The sequence below is a fragment of the Polypterus senegalus genome, chromosome 12 (genome assembly GCF_016835505.1).
Source record: "Polypterus senegalus isolate Bchr_013 chromosome 12, ASM1683550v1, whole genome shotgun sequence".
NCBI lineage: Eukaryota > Metazoa > Chordata > Cladistia > Polypteriformes > Polypteridae > Polypterus > Polypterus senegalus.
This window is the reverse complement of record NC_053165.1, coordinates 33,218,982-33,240,112: the sequence shown is the minus strand read 5'-3', so window position 1 is coordinate 33,240,112 and position 21,131 is coordinate 33,218,982. Positions and strand designations below refer to the sequence as shown.

At 41.2% G+C, this 21,131-nt stretch overlaps 1 protein-coding gene across 2 annotated transcripts in view; it reads right to left on the bottom strand.

Annotated features, from left to right (window-relative positions):
* Positions 1-20,639, bottom strand: part of spred3 (sprouty related EVH1 domain containing 3) — a 122,060-nt gene extending 101,421 nt beyond the window's left edge. For both annotated transcript variants that reach the window (XM_039771571.1, XM_039771572.1), the window contains exon 1: positions 20,409-20,639. In XM_039771571.1, the coding sequence (XP_039627505.1) occupies positions 20,409-20,419 (11 nt within the window). In that variant the 5' untranslated portion in view covers positions 20,420-20,639. The remainder of the gene's footprint in view (positions 1-20,408) is intronic.
* Between the last annotated feature and the right edge of the window lie 492 nt (positions 20,640-21,131).

Here is a 21,131-nt window from a genome sequence, read left to right as displayed (position 1 = left end):
AGTGGCAAAAGTGCTCTTCACTGATGAGTCACGGTTTTGTCTCACCAGGGTGATGGACGGATTCGTGTTTATGTCGAAGGAATTGAGCACGTCTGGGACCTGTTGGATCGCAGGGTGAGGGCTAGGGCCATTCCCCCCAGAAATGTCCAGGAACTTGCAGGTGCCTTGGTGGAAGAGTGGGGTAACATCTCACAGCAAGAACTGACAAATCTGGTCCAGTCCATGAGGAGGAGATGCACTGCAGTACTTCAAGCAGCTGGTGGCCACACCAGATACTGACTGGTACTACTGATTTTGAGCCTCCCTTCATTCAGGGACACATTGTGAAACATTTTAAGTTTATGTCTTATGGTGTTGACTCTTGTAGTGTTCATACAAATATTTACACATTAAGTTTACTGAAAGTAAAAACAGTTGAAAGTCAGAGGACGCTTTTTTGCAGTATATATATATATATATATATATATAATAATAAAAGGCAAAGCCCTCACTCACTCACTCATCACTAATTCTCCAACTTCCCATGTAGGTAGAAAGCTGAAATTTGGCAGGCTTATTCCTTACAGCTTACTTACAAAAGTTAAGCAGGTTTCATTTCGAAATTCTACACGTAACGGTCATAACAGTCGATAACAGTCGACAACATCCGCCATGTTGAACTTTCTTATTTATGGCCCCATCTTTACGAAATTTGGTAGGCGGCTTCCCTGCGCTAACCGAAACCGATGTACTTACTTATTTCGATGGTATGACGCCACTGTCGGCCACCATATTGAATTTTCCAACGTCACCAATTTTCAAACTTCCCGTGTAGGTAGAAGGCTGACCCCATCTTCACGAAATTTGGTAGGTGGCTTCCCTGCGCTAACCAAAACCGATGTACGTACTTATTTCTGTGATATGATGCCACTGTCAGCCGCCATATTGAATTTTCCAAATGTCACTAATTCTCCAACTTCCCATGTAGGTAGAAGGCTGAAATTTGGCAGGCCCATTCCTTACATCTTACTTACAAAAGTTAAGCAGGTTTCATTTCGAAATTCGACGCGTAACGGTCATAACGGTCAACAACGCCCGCCATATTGAATTTTCTTATTCATGGCCCCATCTTCACGAAATTTGGTAGGTGGCTTCCCTCCGCTAACCGAAACCAATGTACATACTTATTTCGGTGGTATGACACCACTGTCAGCCGCCATATTGAACTTTCCAACGTCACTAATTCTCCAACTTCCTGTGTAGGTAGAAGGCTGAAATTTTGTACTTATTTCGGTGGTATGATGCCACTGTCGGCCGCCATATTGAACTTTTAACGGAAACCGATGTCCGTACTTATTTCGTTGGTATGACACCACTGTCGGCCACCATATTGAACTTTCCAACGTCACTAATTCTCCAACTTCCCGTGTAGGTAGAAGGCTGAAATTTGGCAGGCTCATTCCTTACAGCTTACTTACAACAATTAAGCAGGTTTCATTTCGAAATTCTACGCGTAACGGTCATAACGGTCAACAACGTCTGCCATGTTGAACTTTCTTATTTACGGCCCCATCTTCACAAAATTGCTCGACTTTTGCTGGGCAGGAGACCCCTTTTGTACACACGTTCATGATATCAAAAGTCTCAGCGCTCTTTGGAGGTCATTCATATATTATATATATAGCAAAATACCCGCCGAGCGGAGAAATAGTGTGTTAAAGAAGTAATGAAAAAGAAAAGGAAACATTTTAATAATAACGTAACATGATTTGACATTGTCATGAGTGTTGCTGTCATATATATGCCTGCCTAAATAAGTCACGCTCGCTTTGCTCTTACTTTATTTACCGTTCATTTAATCATGGCTAATGGCGGAAAAATTATAAAATGGAAGGAGGATGGCTTTACCAAAACAATTATTGATGGCGAACCGATTATTCATAAAGCTTGAATTGGTGATCTGTTTTTCTGTGTTAACCTCATATTTTTTCATACTTCTTCTCAAACTAAGGTGGTGCGAGGGTAAAATGAATCGGGATGCTGATCAGTGTAATCGGTGTACCAGGAAATCATGCATTGACAAAAGCTCCCCTTTGCTTGTAATGCAAGTGTGATTAAATGCATTATTTTTTAACGCGTTATGGAGCACATGCATCAAAGCTTCTCAGCTGTGCTTGTGCTAAGAAAAGGAAAGATTTTAAAAATAACATAACACGATTGTCAATGTAACCTTTTGTAAGTAGTGCCTGGAGGATTCAGTGTGGAGAAACTCTAGAGAGAGCGTGTGTATTAACTTGTGGATTTTTCTGTGAGTATTTGGTGGCAGTCTGACGAAGATGCTTCGGAAGACGGCGTTAGCTGCAGAGCTCAGCTTAGAGTGAAATGGGATGAATGGACGGGGAGATGATGACGTGACTCCCCCACCCGCCTTAACTGTCAATCCCCCACAAACACAGTCTCTCGGAATTTGCATAAGCACACCCCTTCACCTACAATTTTAACTTAGTTACAAAGTGATCAAAACTCTCGCTTATATCCCTCGCCCTCTCATTAAACTTGTATCCCGCATTACCTGTGGGCATGTGAAACGCCAGCGGTAGCCTGTCTATGAACTTAATTTAAAGTTTAGGTTTACACCGTGCTTTCTTTCCGAGGTAGGGGCACTCATGAATATGGTATTATATGTCACTCGCTCGCTTCTTATTGTTTCGCTGCCTTCTCAATTATATAATGCATGTTTTCTTAAGCGCTTTTTGGAGGTCTTCCTGGTTTTCTACGCACTGCGTTGACAGTCAGTTAACGTGATTACGTGGGAGGCGTGATGATGTCACACGAAACTCCGCCCACCAACGTCAGTGCAGCTCAACTCCATTACAGTTAATGGAGAAAAATACCTTCCAGTTATGACCATTAGGCATAGAATTTCGAAATGAAACCTGCCCAGCTTTTGTAAGTAAGCTGTAAGGAATGAGCCTACCAAATTTCAGCCTTCTACCTACACGGGAAGTTGGAGAATTAGTGATGAGTGAGTGAGTGAGTGAGTGAGTGAGTGAGTGAGTGAGTGAATGAGTGAGTGAGTGAGGGCTTTGCCTTTTATTAGTATAGATTATAAACAGCTACCGAACCTCCTATATTCTCTTCTCCCTATCTATCCTGGCTATTCTAGGAAAGATACAATAACATAACTGGGGACCTTTAAATCCAAAGATGAAATAATTGTGTCTTCTTATTGGACTACAGTGATCCCTCGCTATATCGCAATTCGACTTTCACGGCTTCACTCCATCACGGATTTTATATGTAAGCATATGTAAATATATATTACGGATTTTTTGCTGGTTCACGGATTTCTGCGGACAATGGGTCTTTTAATTTATGGTACATTCTTCCTCAGTTGGTTTGCCCAGTTGATTTCATACAAGGGACGCTATTGACGGATGGCTGAGAAGCTACCCAATCAGAGCACATATTATGTATTAAATAAAACTCCTCAATGATATACGATATGCTTCTCGCGCGGTGCTTCGCATACTTAAAAGCTCTAACAGCATCTATTGATTTTTGAATGTTTGCTTTTCTCTCTCTCTGACATTCTCTGCTCCTGACGGAGGGGTGTGAGCAGAGGGGCTGTTCGAAAACTGGCCTAGAGGATATGGACGCCCCTTTAAATAATGCTGAAAGACTACCTTCACATTGCTCCCTTTCTACGGCTGCTTTGTCGGGCGGTGCTTCGCATACTTAAAAGCACCTATTGATTTTTGATTGTTTGCTTTTCTCTCTCTGACATTCTCTGCTCCTGACGCACACTCCTTTGAAGAGGACGATATGTTTACATTCTTTTAATTGTGAGACGGAACTGTCATCTCTGTCTTGTCATGGAGCACAGTTTAAACATTTGCAAAAGAGACAAATGTTTGTTTGCAGTGTTTTAAAGTCCCTGACTCTACAACCTCCTGTGTTTCTGTGCAAATCTGTGACCCGAGCGTGACGATAAAAAAATAACAATATAAATGTATGGTTTTTACTTCACAGATTTTCACCTTTCGCAGGGGGTTCTGGAATGCAACCCCCGCGATCGAGGAGGGATCAACTATACTCAGAACAAGCTTGTATAATACACAGGAGGAGGTGGGAAGCCAATGGGCCAAAGTCTTTGAAACTGTGGCTGTGTCTGATTTTGATTATGACTTTGCATTGTATCCCACTGTGGACAGCTTTTCATATCTTCACTATATTAATGGACTAACTGTCAGGATCTATTTATGTTAATTAATTTGAAATTATTCTGTTTACTGCAGGCTTAACCTAACCTGTATTTTTCTTTATATATCATGTAATCGTTGTGAACACAGTGGAACAAAATAGCGAAAAGAGTATTAAGACTTTAAAACACACAACAGGCTAGACCAGGACCTCACTGAGTCTGCTTCCAAAAACAGGCCTCTCCCTGGGCCAAAACAATACTGACAGACATTCACTTGTCCTTGTCCCAAAAATGGGAAATAAGCTTTTAATGTTCAAAAATAGCCTAAATTTACAACATGTTTTTTACAGCGAAAGGACACAATAAAAAGCTCTGGATTAAAGGAGAAGATCAATGAAGAATCTTTATGAATGAAGGAATTATTTATTTAAACAAAAGAAGAACAAAAATAGAAAAGCATTGACAAAATTAAGGCAAAGACAGCAAAAAATAAGGCACAATAGGTAAGGCAAAAAAGTCCAGTTTGTAACCCAATAACAAAATCAAACAACCAGTAGCAAAATTTCAGAAAAAAACAGAAAGTCCAGTAGCGTTCACAATAGCACTCTACTTCACAAACTTCACTACTTTAACAAGTATGATTTTTTTTTACTTTTTTGACTCATTCACTATTAGGTTCCTATGTTTTTGAAACACTCATTTAGGGGTTTTGAAGGCAAGGAATTCCTTGCTATGCTGTGTGATTTAGATTGTTATAACTTACTGTGTTTTTTATCATTTCTGATACCATTTTTGTTTCGACGAGCATCATCATTTTGATCTCCTGTTGGTTAGACATCAATGCTGTCATTAGGGGCAGAGTCATGGAGGTCATGGCCCTGATGCTAACAACACAGTGGGTTAAAAGGTTGTCCTGATGCACAAGTTCACCTCCTGAGTTTGCAGACCTAAAAACCCTTTTCCACTTTGTATTTTTTTATCTTCTACCTTGATCCATTGACAATTAATCTTGTGTTCTCCATTTCTGACACTGATTTTGCCTCATGATTTGGTTTTACATGCTCTCGATTTCAGTTTTGACTCTGGCTTTCGTTTTCAACTTACACCAGTCTCCTGATCTTCCTCATCATTAATCTATTATTTTGCACAGCACAACACTTCAGTGCTTCAAATAAGTAGGCAAAGGGTCATCCTCCAGCTGACTGTCATGATGGTCAATGGCATAGCTAGAAGTGGCAGAGGGGGCGGTCTGACTCAGGCGGCACATTTTTGGGGGCGAACTTATTGGCCAAAAGGCTCAGTACAACTTGTGTGTAAGCAGCAGTATTCGGAAAAATATCACTCATGAATGAAAAAAAGTTAAATTCTCTTATTTTTATCCAAAAATGCTTCAAAAATAATCTTCAGACTGTCCTTCTGTGATGGTATCAGACACATCAGTTGAAATTTATGAAGCAATAACAAAAATAAACATAAACATTACACCGATAATAATTTCTAGGAAGATAAAAAACGAATTTACAATTTATAATTTTGTTTCATTATCAATCCGAATAAGTTCTTGCTCTACACAGAAAACATCTCCACTTATCACTTGTACACTACACTGGTTCTAGTTTTCACAGCGTAATTATATTAAACTAATAATTAGAACACGGTTTATCAGGGTGTCTATACTATATTCTTGTCTAGTTGATGCTTATAAATAATCATATGTGAAAAAATATTGCTGTTTCTCTATATATGAATAAACCTATGCAAAATTTATCTTAATTTTTCTCTATACGTCATTTTAATTTTCTATTTAAATAGGTTAACATATTCAGATATGTTGGAGGGTGGCAAATTGAAGCCCCAAGCAGCACGAACTCTAACTACTCCACTGATGATGGCTCCACCTCCTAATTTTATATTTTAAAGGGACAGAGCACATAACTAAAAATAAATACATTAACACACATATGAAATGATTGATAAACAAAATAATATTGAAAACCTAACACATAAGAGGACCATAAACATTATCAATAACGAAATATATTAAATTATATTTAATAAACAACAAAAATATTAAATTACAGAAACATTACCTGAGCCAAAGACAAAATCTTGGCTAAACCACAACAGTAGTTTACAAAATCTCTAATTTGTACTTTAGATATGAAATTGTTGCAAATTGTACTCAGTAAATAGCACCATACAAAAATAAACTGACTTAATTAAAGCAGGACCATGCCTTAAACAGCAGCAATATGGTGACATCATGTGTCACCAACATCCAAACCATGCGACTGGCAATGAGTGTCACTGTCAGAAACAACATGGTGACACCACAGAAAACAGCACACAAAATGGTGGTACCCCTGAAAAAAACGACCTCACAAATGACACATGAAAGCATTTTAAAAGCTGAAGTGTAAATTCATTTTGTCAAAAAACTAATATATGCAATACATTTACATCTCTAGCAATATAAAGTCCACACATCAAAGACTTGCTCTGTCAAACTGCTGGATCTTGTCCCTACACCCAGCATTCACCATGCAGCTTTCAAACCAGTGGCCCCCATTCTGTTGTGTATCAAATTCAAAGGATAGTAGACAGGCACAGCTCAAATGAACCATAGCTGTCAAATTTTAAAGAGTGAATTTCATTCAAACTGAAATCAAACATTTAAAGACAGAATTAATTGATCGTGTTGCAGCCCAAATACAGTGTGGTACATTTTTTAAGTTGATGAAAATTAGGGTGTTGTGTTAACTACACCACATCACTAGTTTAATAATTCTGTTTGATGGTGTATTTCATAGCTGTAACATTTTGGACATTTTGAGTAAAATTACTGTGTCCCATTGCTGGAGGTAAAATAACTTCTCTGTGCAATCCAAGCATGCTGATGTAGCTGTAAACACGGAGAAGCCCACTAAGTTTTTAGACGTGCAGAATTTCTGTGTTTAACGGGCTCTTCTGTAATTTTACCCACAGCTGGTATTTTGCTTCTTTACCTCTTCTCATATATGTGCTTTCCTTATGTGTGTAGTGTTACAGTGGATTAAGAAATATTCAGACTCCTTCACCTTCTGTACACTTTACGGGGTTGTAAGTTTCATTTTATATCAATAAAGTTGCCATTTTTACCCACTGATGTGCACTCAATAATCCATAATGACAAAGTGAAAATATATTCTCAGAAAGGTTTGAAAATTCATTAAAAATTTCTAATTCGTATAAGCATTCAGAGCCTTTGCTATAGCACTCCAAATTATGATTGGGTGCCTCCAGTTTGCTTTATTTACCCTTGAGATGTTTCTAAGAGTTGACTGGACTCCACCTGTGGCAAACTGAATTGATTGGACATTGTTTACAAAGTCACACACCTGTGTCTATAGATATACAATTCAAACTGCATGTCAGTTACAGAAAACAAGCCATGAAGTCCAAGGAACTCTCTGCAATCACATTCTGATGAGGCATACAGTAGATCTGGGTGAGATGCACCAAGTCAGCAGTCCATGGCACTGTCCCCAGGTGGGGCATCAAGAAGTTTGTTGACTGAGGGTGGTGCAGTAGTAAGTGAGGAAACAGACAGGATTTAAAGTACAAAAAAGTGCAAAGTGTTTATTTCCTCAACAAAGAATTAAAGCTCACAATTGCTTCTTAAAAGCAGTGTCGTTGAATGAATAAACAGAAGTTAATTTTTTTCCATTGAAAACATGAGAGACAAACAAAACTGTCAATCATCTTTGGAGAGATCAAATAAAATCAGTGCCTTAAAATAATTCAAAAGAAACCTCAAGTCTATTTAGAAGCATAGATTCTGACCCTGTAGGTCAGTCATCCCGGGAGTTCGGGTCAGACGGCAGGCAACTTTCCCTCAGCCACCATTGCCCCAAGCCCTGCACACAGCAGCAGTTTCACTCAGCTTCACACAGGCCTCCACCTTTGTATGCTTGACACCAGATTGTTCCTTTCATTCAACAAACCTCCTTCTGCCTACACTGCTACTTAAAAATTGCTCAGCATGTCTGGACCTCTCCTCACAGCTGGACAGCAATCCTTTTTCTCTCTATCTCAGCTGCCTCTGTGGTAACCCACGCAAACTTCTCACCATCCTGTTCCATTCTCACCTCTCTCATGAGTTTGTCCGCACTCACTTTCATCCTTCATTTCCTTTCTGCCTCTTTTACTATCTTGTCTTAGGTAGCCAACCACAAATGATGCCGTGCACTCGCCATGCCTCTAGATGGCATGCCTCTGCCTTTTAACCAGTGGGCTCTGCAACAAAAGCTAAAACACTAATAAATTAACCCACTAAAACATGCCATTAAAAGACACCCAACCCACCACCCACTGCAAGGGTATAAAACCATTTCTAAAGCTTTGGGTGTTCTCAGGAGAAAAATTGGCCTCGATCAAGCTACAACCATCAGGACTCTTCCAAGATTTGACCATCTGGTCAAACTTAGTAACCAAGTAAGAAGGCCCATGGTCAGGGATTTTACCAAGAACCCAACGGTCACTCTCACAAAGCTTCAGAAGTCCACTACTGAGATAGGAGAACCTGTCACTTAGAAGCCACTTTTGAGTAAAAGGCATATGATATCCTGCATTGAATTTGCCAAAGCCCATTTAAAGGACTCTAACAGAATGAGGGAAAAGATTCCCTGGTCTGTTAAGACAAAAAATTAACTCTTTGGGCAGAACTGCAAGCACTATGTCTGATGAATAACCGTCCACTGCTCATTATCGGCATAATACCATCCTTATGGTGAAGCATGGTGGTGGCAGCATCATTCTTTGGGGGTGGTTCTCAGTGGCAGGGACAGACAGGCTGGAGAGAATTGAGGGAATGATGAATTCCTGCTCCAGACGGCATGCCACTTCAGAGAGTTCATCTTTCAGCATAACAATGACCCAATGCATACTCATCTGAATGGATGAGTAGTAATTTTCTCAAACTAAATAAAGAGAAAAGTGAAATTTTAGTGATTGGCAATAATGGATATAATGAAGTTATTAGAAATAAACTTGATGCATTAGGATTAAAAGTCAAGAAGAAGGTAAAGAATTTAACTTTGAAATACTGCTAAAAACACATTACTTTAACATGGCTTTCTCATAGCTTCATCTTAGTTAATTCCTGTTGCTCTGTATATTCAATTAATTATCATTGAATTGAAGTACCGGGCGTGCTAATTGATAATGTTCTTGACATAGTAAATTCGTCATTAGATACGGGGGTCTTCCCAGACTGTCTTAAGACTGCTCTAGTTAAACCCCTACTTAAGAAACATAATCTCGACCCCATGGCTCTTGAAAATTTTAGACCCATCTCTAACCTGCCTTTCTTAAGTAAAGTTCTGGAGAAGGCAGTCATTATGCAGTTAAATGACCACCTCAATAAACATGCTATTCTTGATAAATTTCAGTCGGGTTTTAGAACAAATCACAGCACAGAAACTGCACTTGTTAAAGTCGTAGATGATTTGCGGGTAAATGCAGACAGAGGCCATTTATCTGTTCTCATCCTCTTAGATCTGAGTGCTGCATTTGACACCATTGATCATAATATTCTTAGAAATTGCCTTATTCAATGGGTGGGCCTCTCTGGCAATGTCTTAAATTGGTTTGAATCCTACCTGACAGGGAGAAAATTCTTTGTTAGTTGTGGGAATTACAACTCAAAGACACATGATATCCGATATGGTGCTCCACAAGGCTCTATCCTGGGTCCGCTGTTATTCTCAATCTATATGCTTCCGTTAGGTCAGATTATCTCAGGGCACAACGTGAGTTACCACAGCTACGCTGATGACACACAGCTGTACTTATCAATAGCACCTCATGACCCCGATTCTCTTGATTCACTAGCACAATGTCTGACTTGTATCTCAGAATGGATGAATAGTAACTTTCTCAAGTTAAATAAAGAGAAAACTGAAATCTTAGTGATCAGCAATAATGGATACAATGAGGCTATTAGAAATAAACTGGATACATTAGAATTAAAAGTCAAGACGGAGGTAAAAAGCTTAGGGGTAATTGTTGACTGTAATCTGAATTTTGAATCGCATATTAATCAGATCACTAGAACAGCATTTTTTCACTTAAGAAACATAGCTAAAGTTAGACCTCTTATATCACTGAAAGATGCTGAGAAATTAGTTCACGCATTTGTTTTCAGTCGACTAGATTACTGTACTGCACTCCTCTCAGGACTACCCAAAAAAGACATAAATCATTTTCAACGAGTGCAGAATGCAGCTGCTAGAATCCTAACTAGGAAAAGAAAATCCGAGCACATCTCTCCAGTTTTGATGTCACTACACTGGTTACCTGTGTCATTCAGGATTGACTTTAAAATTCTGCTTATGGTTTATAAAGCCTTAAATAATCTCACCCCATCTTATATATCGGAATGTCTGACACCTTATATTCCAAATCGGAACCTCAAAACCTCAAATGAGTGTCTCCTTAGAATTCCAAGAACAAAACTTAAAAGAAGTGGTGAGGCGGCCTTCTGCTGCTATGCACCTAAAATCTGGAATAGCCTGCCGATAGGAATTCGCCAGGCTAATACAGTGGAGCACTTTAAAACACTGCTGAAAACATATTACTTTAATATGGCCTTTTCATAACTTCACTTTAACTTAATCCTAATACTCTGTATGTTCAATTCATCATAATAACTATTCATGGTGGCTCTAAAATCCATGCTGACCCCTCCTCTCTCTTCTGTTTTTTTTTCCGGTTTCTTTGTGGTGGCGGCCTGCGCCACCACCACCTACTCAAAGCATCATGATGCTCCAACAATGATGGATGGATTAAAAGCCAGAAGTCTACGTGACCATGATCATCAAGTCCTTCCGTGAGAACCCTAAATCCAAACAGGACTGTTTCATTTATGTTAGGTAGAATGCCCAGAGGGGACTGGGCAGTCTAATGGTCTGGAATCCCTACAGATTTTATTTTTTTCTCCAGCCGTCTGGAGTTTTTTTTTTTTGTTTTTTCTGTCCACTCTGGCCATTGGACCTTACTCTCATTCTATGTTAATTAATGTTGACTTATTTTATTTTCTTACTGTGTCTTTTATTTTTCTATTCTTCATTATGTAAAGCACTTTGAGCTACTTTTTGTATGAAAGAAAATGTGCTATATAAATAAATGTTGTTGTTGTTGTTATTATTCATGATGGCTCCAAGATCTGTACTAACCCCTACTCTCTCCTCTGTTCTTTTTCTGGTTGTCTGTGGTGGCGATCTGTTTCATGTGCTCTTCAGTATAACACCTTGTTTTTTTGGCTTATCCTTTTTTACCTCTAAGACCTTTGATTATAAATTAGAATTGTTGTTATTTTAATTGAGGATGTTCATAGACAATAGGGGCAGAAAGGATCACTGCTACCGAATAGTACTCCAAGGGATCCTGCGGACCTTGACGGAAGTGGAACGATGAGGGACTCGGGCTTAGTGCATCTAAGCAGATACTAATGCAAAGCAGTACGTGGACCGGTTCTGCCAGTGTCTCCTCTTCTCTATGTATACAAGAGAGAAGGGTAGTAATGTGACACAAGGGTTAGGGAGAGAGCAGAACTGTGTAAGGTGATAAAAGGTGATCCAGACTTTTTTTATTTGAGTACTTATTGTAATTTATTAAATTTTTTAACTTCTTCACAGAACACTTTGTTTTAATACTTATTCCATCAATGAATGACACCACATATTTGATTTTGAACACTGTTTGGACTGTTGAAAATAAGGGCGCTTTGTAGTTTTTGCACCAGTAACTTGTTGTTTTTGTCCAACACGATACATGACTATATATGTCCCAGTAAACGTGTGATGCCAAGAAGGCATCACAACCATCTGCCTAGTTACTCGTGGACTGCCCAAAAATACAGTCCAACTTTGATAACAAAGGTTTGGTTAAGATTTAGTACTATTTAACTCAAAAGACAATCAAAAGCTGGTTTGTTGTCATTGTGCAATAAGGCTTTGCTCAGCTCAACACATAGTAATACATACCAGCTCTGAAAGTCTATTGCATGAAAGGTCAAAACTGACAGATACATTGGGCTCAAAATTACAATTCAATAAAACCATCGTTATAAATGATCTAACCCAAATTCGCTGGCCCAAACAGTGGAAATGTGATCTCTGCATATTTTCCAGAAATGTTTCATAATCATTCCAACAATTTCAATCCTAAGTCAAACCAAACAAATTCCAACAGAACTGGTACAAGTCAGCAATAAATTCTGGATAGTGTGCCAATCCACTGCAAGGAACAACAGAACACTCCCCAATGTCTGGCCAATCTAGAGTTGCCAGGTAATCTAAAATGCACATGTCTGGGATACAGGAACAAATCTGAGATACCCAGAGAACAAGCCTTGAAAACACAGGGAGAACTTCCAAACTCTGTACATAAGGCCAGGCTGGGACTCAAATGCAGTCTCCTAGAATTATGAAGCATTAGTACTCACAGGACTGTTCATTTATGACATTGATGATCTTATATTGTCTCAGCCTTGAACATTACATGTGAATCAAATGTGTCTATTTTTTATTGATTCTGTCCTGGAATCTGATTCAGTTATATTTGTAGTCTGAGTCTCCAATGAGGGTTTATACAAATTTCTTGTGCATGGATCAGAAAAGGGTATTCTACTGTGCTGATTTTGTAAATGACCAACAATTCGCTAATATGTACTAAAATGTGTAAATTACAAGTTTTTTACCATTTTTTATTTTTAGTATATGTCTCTGGTTTCAGGACCAAGTCAACAGAGATACTGAAAACTGCACCATCATGTATCATGCTGTCACTGGATTTCTAATGCTAGAGAACAGTATGTCTTCAGAGATTCTTGCCTAGTAAACATCTACCAGGACCAGTCCCCTTCGTATGCCACAGTGGGAAGGTGGGCTGCAGAATTCCATAATGCAATGATATCTCTCAAAGGTGCCCCAAGGAATAGTTGACATTTGACACTGATCACAGAAGAAAATGTTGCCAGCATGAAGTAAATCATAGTGCAAAATTAAAGAGTGGTGTTGCAGTAGAGAGCAGACAATATAGAGGTTTGTTATGGGACACATTAATCCATTATTTAGTGAATAATTAAACACGAGTGAGGTCTGTTTCTGGGTGCTCAAAGAATGAAGCATCACCACGTCCAATGTCCCAAGTAGAATCTTGAACTAATAAGTTTGGACTGTGATAAATTTAAGAAGAGCTTCATAACATGGGATGAGTCTTGGATCATGTGAAACACCCAGAAAGAAAGATGTTTTGGAGTTGCTTCAGCTATTATAGAATTGGTTGCTTGCACCCAGTCTAGGGAAACATGTTCTCAAAACAATACATTGAACTTCTCCACAGAAATGTTTTCCAGAACTGAAAAGAGTATTCCTCAATGGAGCTGGTGTTTCTCATCAAGATCTGGCCCATTGTCACACATCCAAGCAAATGAAGACATTTTTCGATGACAATCAAATGAACATACTGGAGTGGCCTGGAAACTCTCCTGATGAGAAACCAACTGAATATTTCTGGTCTATTTGTAAGCAGCAACTTTGTGGAATGGACTGCACAACCATGGAGAAGATGATTCAGTCCCTGATTCAAGTTTGGTACTGAGACCCAAAATCCTCCAAGACTCCTCAAGAGTCGAGGAGGTAATATCACTATTTCTGGCGCCACATCCGAGTGGCAGCCTTTCCAGCAGCTCCGTATATGACTTTATCTTTTTACCTTTTTATCTCTATTTTTCTCTATTTCACTGATCACTTCTACCACTTTCTTTTATGTGGAATTGCTCCCTGGACACTTTTTACTACATGACGTGGATTTTTACATTCCGAGAATCGCCTATTCAAGTAGTCAGCATAAAGCACTGAGAAGAAATGCTTATGCCGGTGTGGTTCCTTATTTAACCGACGAGGTAAGAAGACGATATTAGGGTAGCCGAGCCGCAAACATAAAAGATAAGATTAAATCGAGACAACTTTAGAGAAAATGGCATTATAAACCGTCGGTGCCTTCTGTGATCCTGGGAAATGTGAACTCACTACCAAATAAGATCGATGAACTGGCTGTGCTGGTGAAAAATGTCAGAACCTACAGAGAATGCAGCTTGCTGTGTTTTAGTGAAACGTGGCTAACGTCTATCATCCCAGATGCTAACGTGGAGCTACCCGGGTTTAGCACAGTTAGAGCAGACAGAGACGCAAGTACCTGTGGAAAGAAGAAAGAAGGAGGACTCGCTCTCTATGTCAATACAAAGTGGTGCAACTCAGGACATGTAAACGTTAAAATCTCCACTTGCTGCAGGGACATCGAACTGTTGGCCGTAAGTCTGCGCCCCTATTACTTGCCCAGAGAGTTTGGACACGTGATTGCTGTTATTGTTTACATCCCCTCAAGCTTAACGCGAGATGGCGTGACATCATCCATTCCGCAGTTGCTAAGTTACAAACGCAGCACCCTGAGGCACTTGTGCTAATCGCTGGAGACTTTAACCATGTAACGCTGGACAAAACATTACCTGCCTTCTCCCAGTATGTGGATTGTAACACTCGGGGAAACAGGACTATCGACCTACTGTATGCAAACGTTAAAGACGCATACAGCACCACCCCGCTGCCTGCGCTTGGGAAAGCAGATCATAACCTGGTTCTGCTTCAGCCTCAATACAAACCAAGAGAGAAGGCGCTACCTACAACCACACGCTCATTCAGGAAGTGGTCCCCTGAGGCAGAGCAGGCTCTGAGAGACTGCTTTGGAACTACAGACTGGGATATATTGCTTGGGTCACATAGTGAGAACATTGAAGAGGCTGTTGAATGCACAACTGATTACATCAACTTCTGTATGGACATTGTAGTTCCAGTAAGAACAGTATGCTGCTATGCTAACAACAAGCCATGGGTTACAAGTGACATCAAGGGCCTTTTGAACCAGAAGAAAAGGGCTTTTAAAGGTGGTGATCAGCATGAGCTCAAGCGTGCAGAAGGAACTCCGAGTCCAGCTCAGGGGCGAAAGAGCAGTACAGGAGAAAGCTGGAGCAGAAGTTGCAGAACAACAGCATGAAGGAAGTGTGGGATGGGATGAAGATTATCACTGGCTGCAGCTCAAGCGGGTGCCGCCATCGAGACAGACGTGGAGAGAGCAAACCAAATGAACAACTTCTTTAATAGGTTTGATCACAGTAACCCACTCTCACCTCGAGTACTGCATCCTCCAACCATCCTTCTGCTGATACCAGCATAGGTGAGACATCCCCACCCACAATTACAGCAGCCCAGGTGAGCAGAGAGCTGAAAAGACTTTGTGCCAGCAAAGCAGTGGGTCCAGATGGTGTATCGCCACGACTGCTGAAGGCCTGTGCGTTGGAACTGGGGAGTCCTCTACAGCGCATCTTCAACCTGAGCCTGGAACAGGGAGAGTCCCAAGGCTTTGGAAAACATCTTGTATCACCCTGTCCCAAAGGTATCACGTCCTAGTGAGCTGAATGACTTCCGCCTGTTGCTCTGACGTCACATCTGATGAAGACCATGGAGCGGCTGCTGCTTCACCACCTGAGGCCACAGGTCCCCACGCCTCGACCCTCTGCAGCTCATACCAGGAGAAGGTGGGAGCGGAGGATGCCATCATCTATATGCTACACCGATCCCTCTCCCACCTGGACAGAGGCAGTGGTGCTGTAAGAATTATGTTTTGGACTTCTCTAGCGCCTTCAACACCATCCAACCTCTGCTCCTTAGAGACAAGCTGACTGAGATGGGAGTAGACTCACACCTGGTGGCATGGATTGTGGACTATCTTACAGACAGACCTCAATATGTGCGTCTTGGGAACTGCAGGTCTGACATTGTGTTCAGCAATACAGGGCGCACAGGGGACTGTACTTTCTCCGGTCCTGTTCAATCTATATACATCAGACTTCCAATATGACTCGAGTCCTGCCACGTGCAAAAGTTCGCTGATGACACTGCTATTGTGGGCTGCATCAGGTGTGGGCAGGAGGAGGAGTACAGAAAGTTAATCAAAGACTTTGTTAAATGGTGCAACCCAAACCACTTACACCTTAACACCAGCAAGACCAAGGAGCTGGTGGTGGAATTTAGGAGGCCCAGGCCCCTCATGGACCCTGTGATCATCAGAGGTGACTGTGTGCAGAGGGTGCAGACCTATAAATATCTGGGAGTGCAGCTGGATGACAAATTGGACTGGACTGCCAATACTGATGCTCTATGTAAGAAAGGTCAGAGCAGACTATACTTTCTGAGAAGGTTGGCATCCTTCAACATCTGCAGTAAGATGCTGCAGATGTTCTACCAGACGGTTGTGGCGAGTGCCCTCTTCTACTCAGTAGTGTGCTGGGGTGGCAGCATAAAGATGAAAGACGCCTCACGCCTGGACAAACTTGTTAAGAAGGCAGGCTGTATTGTAGGAGTAAAGTTGGACAGAGCGACGGGCATTAAGCAAACTCCTGTCAATCATGAATAATCCACTGCATCCACTGAACAGTGTCATCTCCAGGCAGAGGAGTAGCTTCAGTGACAGACTTTTGTCACTGTCCTGTTCCACTGACAGACTGAGAGATCGTTCCTCCCCACACTATGCGACTCTTCAATTCCACCCGGGAGTAAATGCTAACATTAATTTTATTTTATTTTTTCATTTTATTACTATTTAATTTAATATTGTTTCTTTGTATCAGTATACTGCTGCTGGATTATGTGAATTTCCCCTTGGGATTAATAAAGTATCTATCTATCTATCTATCTATCTATCTATCTCATGTACTGATGTGAGTATAAGAATATTATTCATAATAAAAAATTGAGAAAAACTGATTTTTGTTGTTTAAATTAATGTGCACAAGGGTGTATGTTTGGAAAGTGCTATATAAATGTAATTAATTAAGTGATTCTTTTTGGTACTTTAAGTTAGCAAACAGGCAAGTCACCCTTCCTGGTAAACAGAACCATAAATATGCTCAGGTAGGCATAAAGAGGCTAGAGGTTACTGTATAGTAAATGTCAGCACTTAGTACTTTTTTATTTTCTTACAATGATTGTGTTATGTGTATGCATTTACATGTCAGCATAAGCTACCACCAATGCATACTGGTCATGTTTGCCAAAATACTTGGCTTATAAAATTATTCCATTCCATTCCTTGGTAACAGTGAAAATGAGCCCTCCTTATGACAGCAAAAAGTCTAATTCTGAAAACTGGAATCTATACAGATACCAACCCAGTCCATCAAAGAGCCTATGTGGAACTGGTGTCCCGTCCAGTGTTCATTCCTGGACTGATCCAAATACTCTAAATAAGTGGGAAGGAAAAATGTATGTTATATTTAGTTGTGTGTGTGAACTTCTGTTTACATAAAGTAAAAACCATGAGGATTACATTTGCATCCATCTTACAATAATGACCCTGTACACCTATAAACCTATAGAAGAAAATCAAAATAAAAAAGTCAATAAAAAAAGTTAAGCATTACAAGAGTGTCCATGGCATCATACCGGCAGTGTGCCTTGCGGTTGAGTTGCTGAACTGTAAACTGCAAAGATTCCGATTTAGCATCCACCTCTGACTTAGCGTACAGTTACTTCATTGATCAGAGCTCAAGGGTGCATGTGAATGAAGCAACCATACTTAATTTTACACCACTTCCAGCAAAAGTTTAAGCTACATTTTTAAAAAGCCATTTTGTATGTTTTACAGAATATAACTCACCCAAGTGTGGGACAAGATGAACATATCTGGGAGAAATGAGTAGCTGGATGCCACAAACAGGAGCTATAGCCAAGCAGTTAAGTTGCTGGACTGGAAACCAAAAACTGACCGTCTTATGCCTAATTTCTGGCTTACAGCATATGCAGTATAATTATGAAAGTCTGACGGCCATTCTCCCATCTGATAGCTCTAGGGTAGTGACCTACTGAGATCTGCTGCCTCCTTTTACTTGACAGCTCCTGGAGTCCACTCCAGATGTTTACTGCTTCATAGATGATCTGACTGATCCTTTAGATTAATTCACTCCACTTCTCTGGACTTCCCAAACTGCTTGACAGTTCCTAAAGCCACATACACTACAGAACAGGTATTCCACCTGAACGTAAACATGTTTGGGCCCAGACAACACCTGGATGGGAAACCAACTGGGAAAAGCTTGGGTTGCTGTAAACCGAGGTGCTGACTCTCTGTGGTCGTAAAAGATAATACTATATGGGAATCCTTTTTGTAAAGAGAAGTGTGTTTCTCAAGTTCTTGGCTAATTTGACCAGCATGGCCTGGTCTTTCTAGTCCCATAATCATTCCCTGTCTCTTATTGGCTAATAAGCTCTCTCATCCCTTCACTGTCTAATAGCTAATATAAGGTGATTGTACTGGCGCACACAAGGCTGTCGTCACATCATCTAGGTGGATACTACATATCAGTGGTGGCTTAAGTGGTTTCCCACTATACATGTAAAACGCTTTGAGTGGATTAGAAAAGCACTATATAAATGTAATGAATGAATTATTATTACTATGGAGCTGATCACATTGATGTTTCTGAGTGGGTGAAACCATGTCTAAGGCTATTCCAAGCATTGTGTTTGAGCTACAGGTGTGTAACTTTTGAGACAGACATGTGAAACGTGTAGAACTGTCATTGTGCAGAGACTAAGAAACTGTGGAACAGCAAGGAGTAATTCCAAAGTAAAGTGCAGCGTTTGGCTAAATATTTGCTTTCATAACTGAAATTCTTCTGGCCTTGGTGGCCACCACCCAAAGCCAAATAAAATGTATCTAGTGACCATAGTTATTAGTCTTCAGTATTGGTCACTGAAGACGTCCTCAAAGAAACCATTTACACAAACATGTCATATTGTTGATGCAAAACAGCAGACACAAAAATCATGGAGCAGGGGCTTTTCAGAGGAATCATGGAGCAGAGGCTACCCCTTATATAAACATACACATCACACCCACTCTCTGAGACACTCCCACTCTCATCGACAGATGAATCACTGTCATGATCACAGGAACAGCCCCAGACTGATAGATGCTTGATTTACCTCCAACCCCATCTATTGTCCATCTGCCACTGGGTCAGTAAATTCAGTCTCCTGCTGATTTGATGACCTCCTTTTCCTAATCCTCTCCGCAGGGCCGCTTTCATTATCATTCTTCTGCCTATTGTTCCCTTTCTGTCCGCGCTGACTTTTTTTTCAATGAGAGCTGCTCAGCCGCGAGCTTTTTGTGAATGGGCGCACGCGTGACCGAGCGAAACCCTGTTCCTTAACAAACAACAGGTGAAATATGTGGCCATGGGGAGCGCGCACGCACGCATGCATGTACGCACGCACGCACAAAGCCTCAGGACTTGCACATTTCGCCAACAGTGGGGAGCATTTTATTATGAACAATCTGGAGGTAACGGAAGATTGTTCACATGAAGCTGTTCCGAATGCCGTGCGTGATTAATGCATTAATTCACTCAACGCAACCTTTTCGAGCAGCGGCCCCAAAAAAGCACGTGACCGTGGCCACCTATAGCCACACAGAAGTCAGCAAATAGCATTCTTCCACTCCGTCTCGCCGGTCTAACCTTCTCTCTGTCGCCCCCACCGCAAAGAGCACGCATACACACGCGCGCACAATCATTTTTTTATGAATGAAAATAAAGATTGATTCACAAATAATTGCTCGCTAGCAGCATTAGCTAAAAAGGCAGCGGTTTGTGTCTGGGCGCTAACGATCACCTTCCCGATTGTTATTTAACCCTTCCAAAGAGGCTCCCGTAATACTAGGACGTGCGTGTCCGTGCGTGTGCGTGTGCGCGCGCGGCCGTGCTGGGCGGGGTGTCACGCCAGGTGCCGCGGGCGAGAGGAGGATCCATTCATAAAGTGTCCCTAAAAAACGGAATGGAAGCGGAAAGCCAAGCGCCTCCCGACTGAGCCCTTATTATCAGGCTTTCTGAGGCGCTGCCGCGATTCTTGCAGACTGCTTCCAGTAATGCCCGAAAGGGGAGCAGTGCTTGGAGATGTACACAGTCTATGTGTGTACAGGCAGAGATGAACGCGCACACATGCATGTGAATGAATATGTGTGCGAGAGGCCGAGCAACGAAATTCATTCCAAAGTACCGTTCGCAAAGGGAGGGGGACTGACATAGTGAATAGAACGAAAGAAAATAAAGAGAACGGCGGCCACTTACTCCTCTTCCATGTCGCTACCAACCGCGCCGCCGCACGTCCCCCGCCCGACAGCCCGACACTGCGCTTCTGCGTCTGTCACTTTTCGTCTCCGTGCCTTCTGTCGATCATGTTGTTAAAGCTTCGCACTCCATCTTTATTTCTCCTCCCGGCATCAGGGCGAAGACGCTGCTATAGCAGCCATTTTTTAGCTTGGTAGCATCCTCCCTTCGTCCCCCCTCCCTCTCTCTCACTCTCACGCTCTCTCTCTCTCTCTCGACTTGCCTATCTCCGATTCCCCTCCCTCCCGTTTTTTCTTTCCTTTCGTCTCTCACTCTTTCTTTCACTCCTCCCTGCACTTGCCCTCTTGACAGTCTACATTCAGCCCGATTCATTATAGTTGCCCATTGTCTCTGCTTTTGTTGGATCCTCCCAGTGCCCTAACGACAGCAAGCGGTGACTTTGATGATGTCTTACGGGGTTATTCCAGATGTTCACTGACACTTGCCTATTTTGCTCCTGATGCCCGTTTTCCCATCTGACAGCTCTAGGATAGTGACCTACTAAGTTCTGCTGCCTCCTTTTACTTGACAGCTCCTGGTGCCCACTCCAGATGTTAACTTCTTCATAAATGATCTGACAGCTCCTTGAGATTAATTCACTCCATTGCTCTGGATTTGCCATACTGTTTGACGGTTCCTAAAGCCTTTGCGTGCATAAAACCATTGCCGTTCACAAAATGTCTA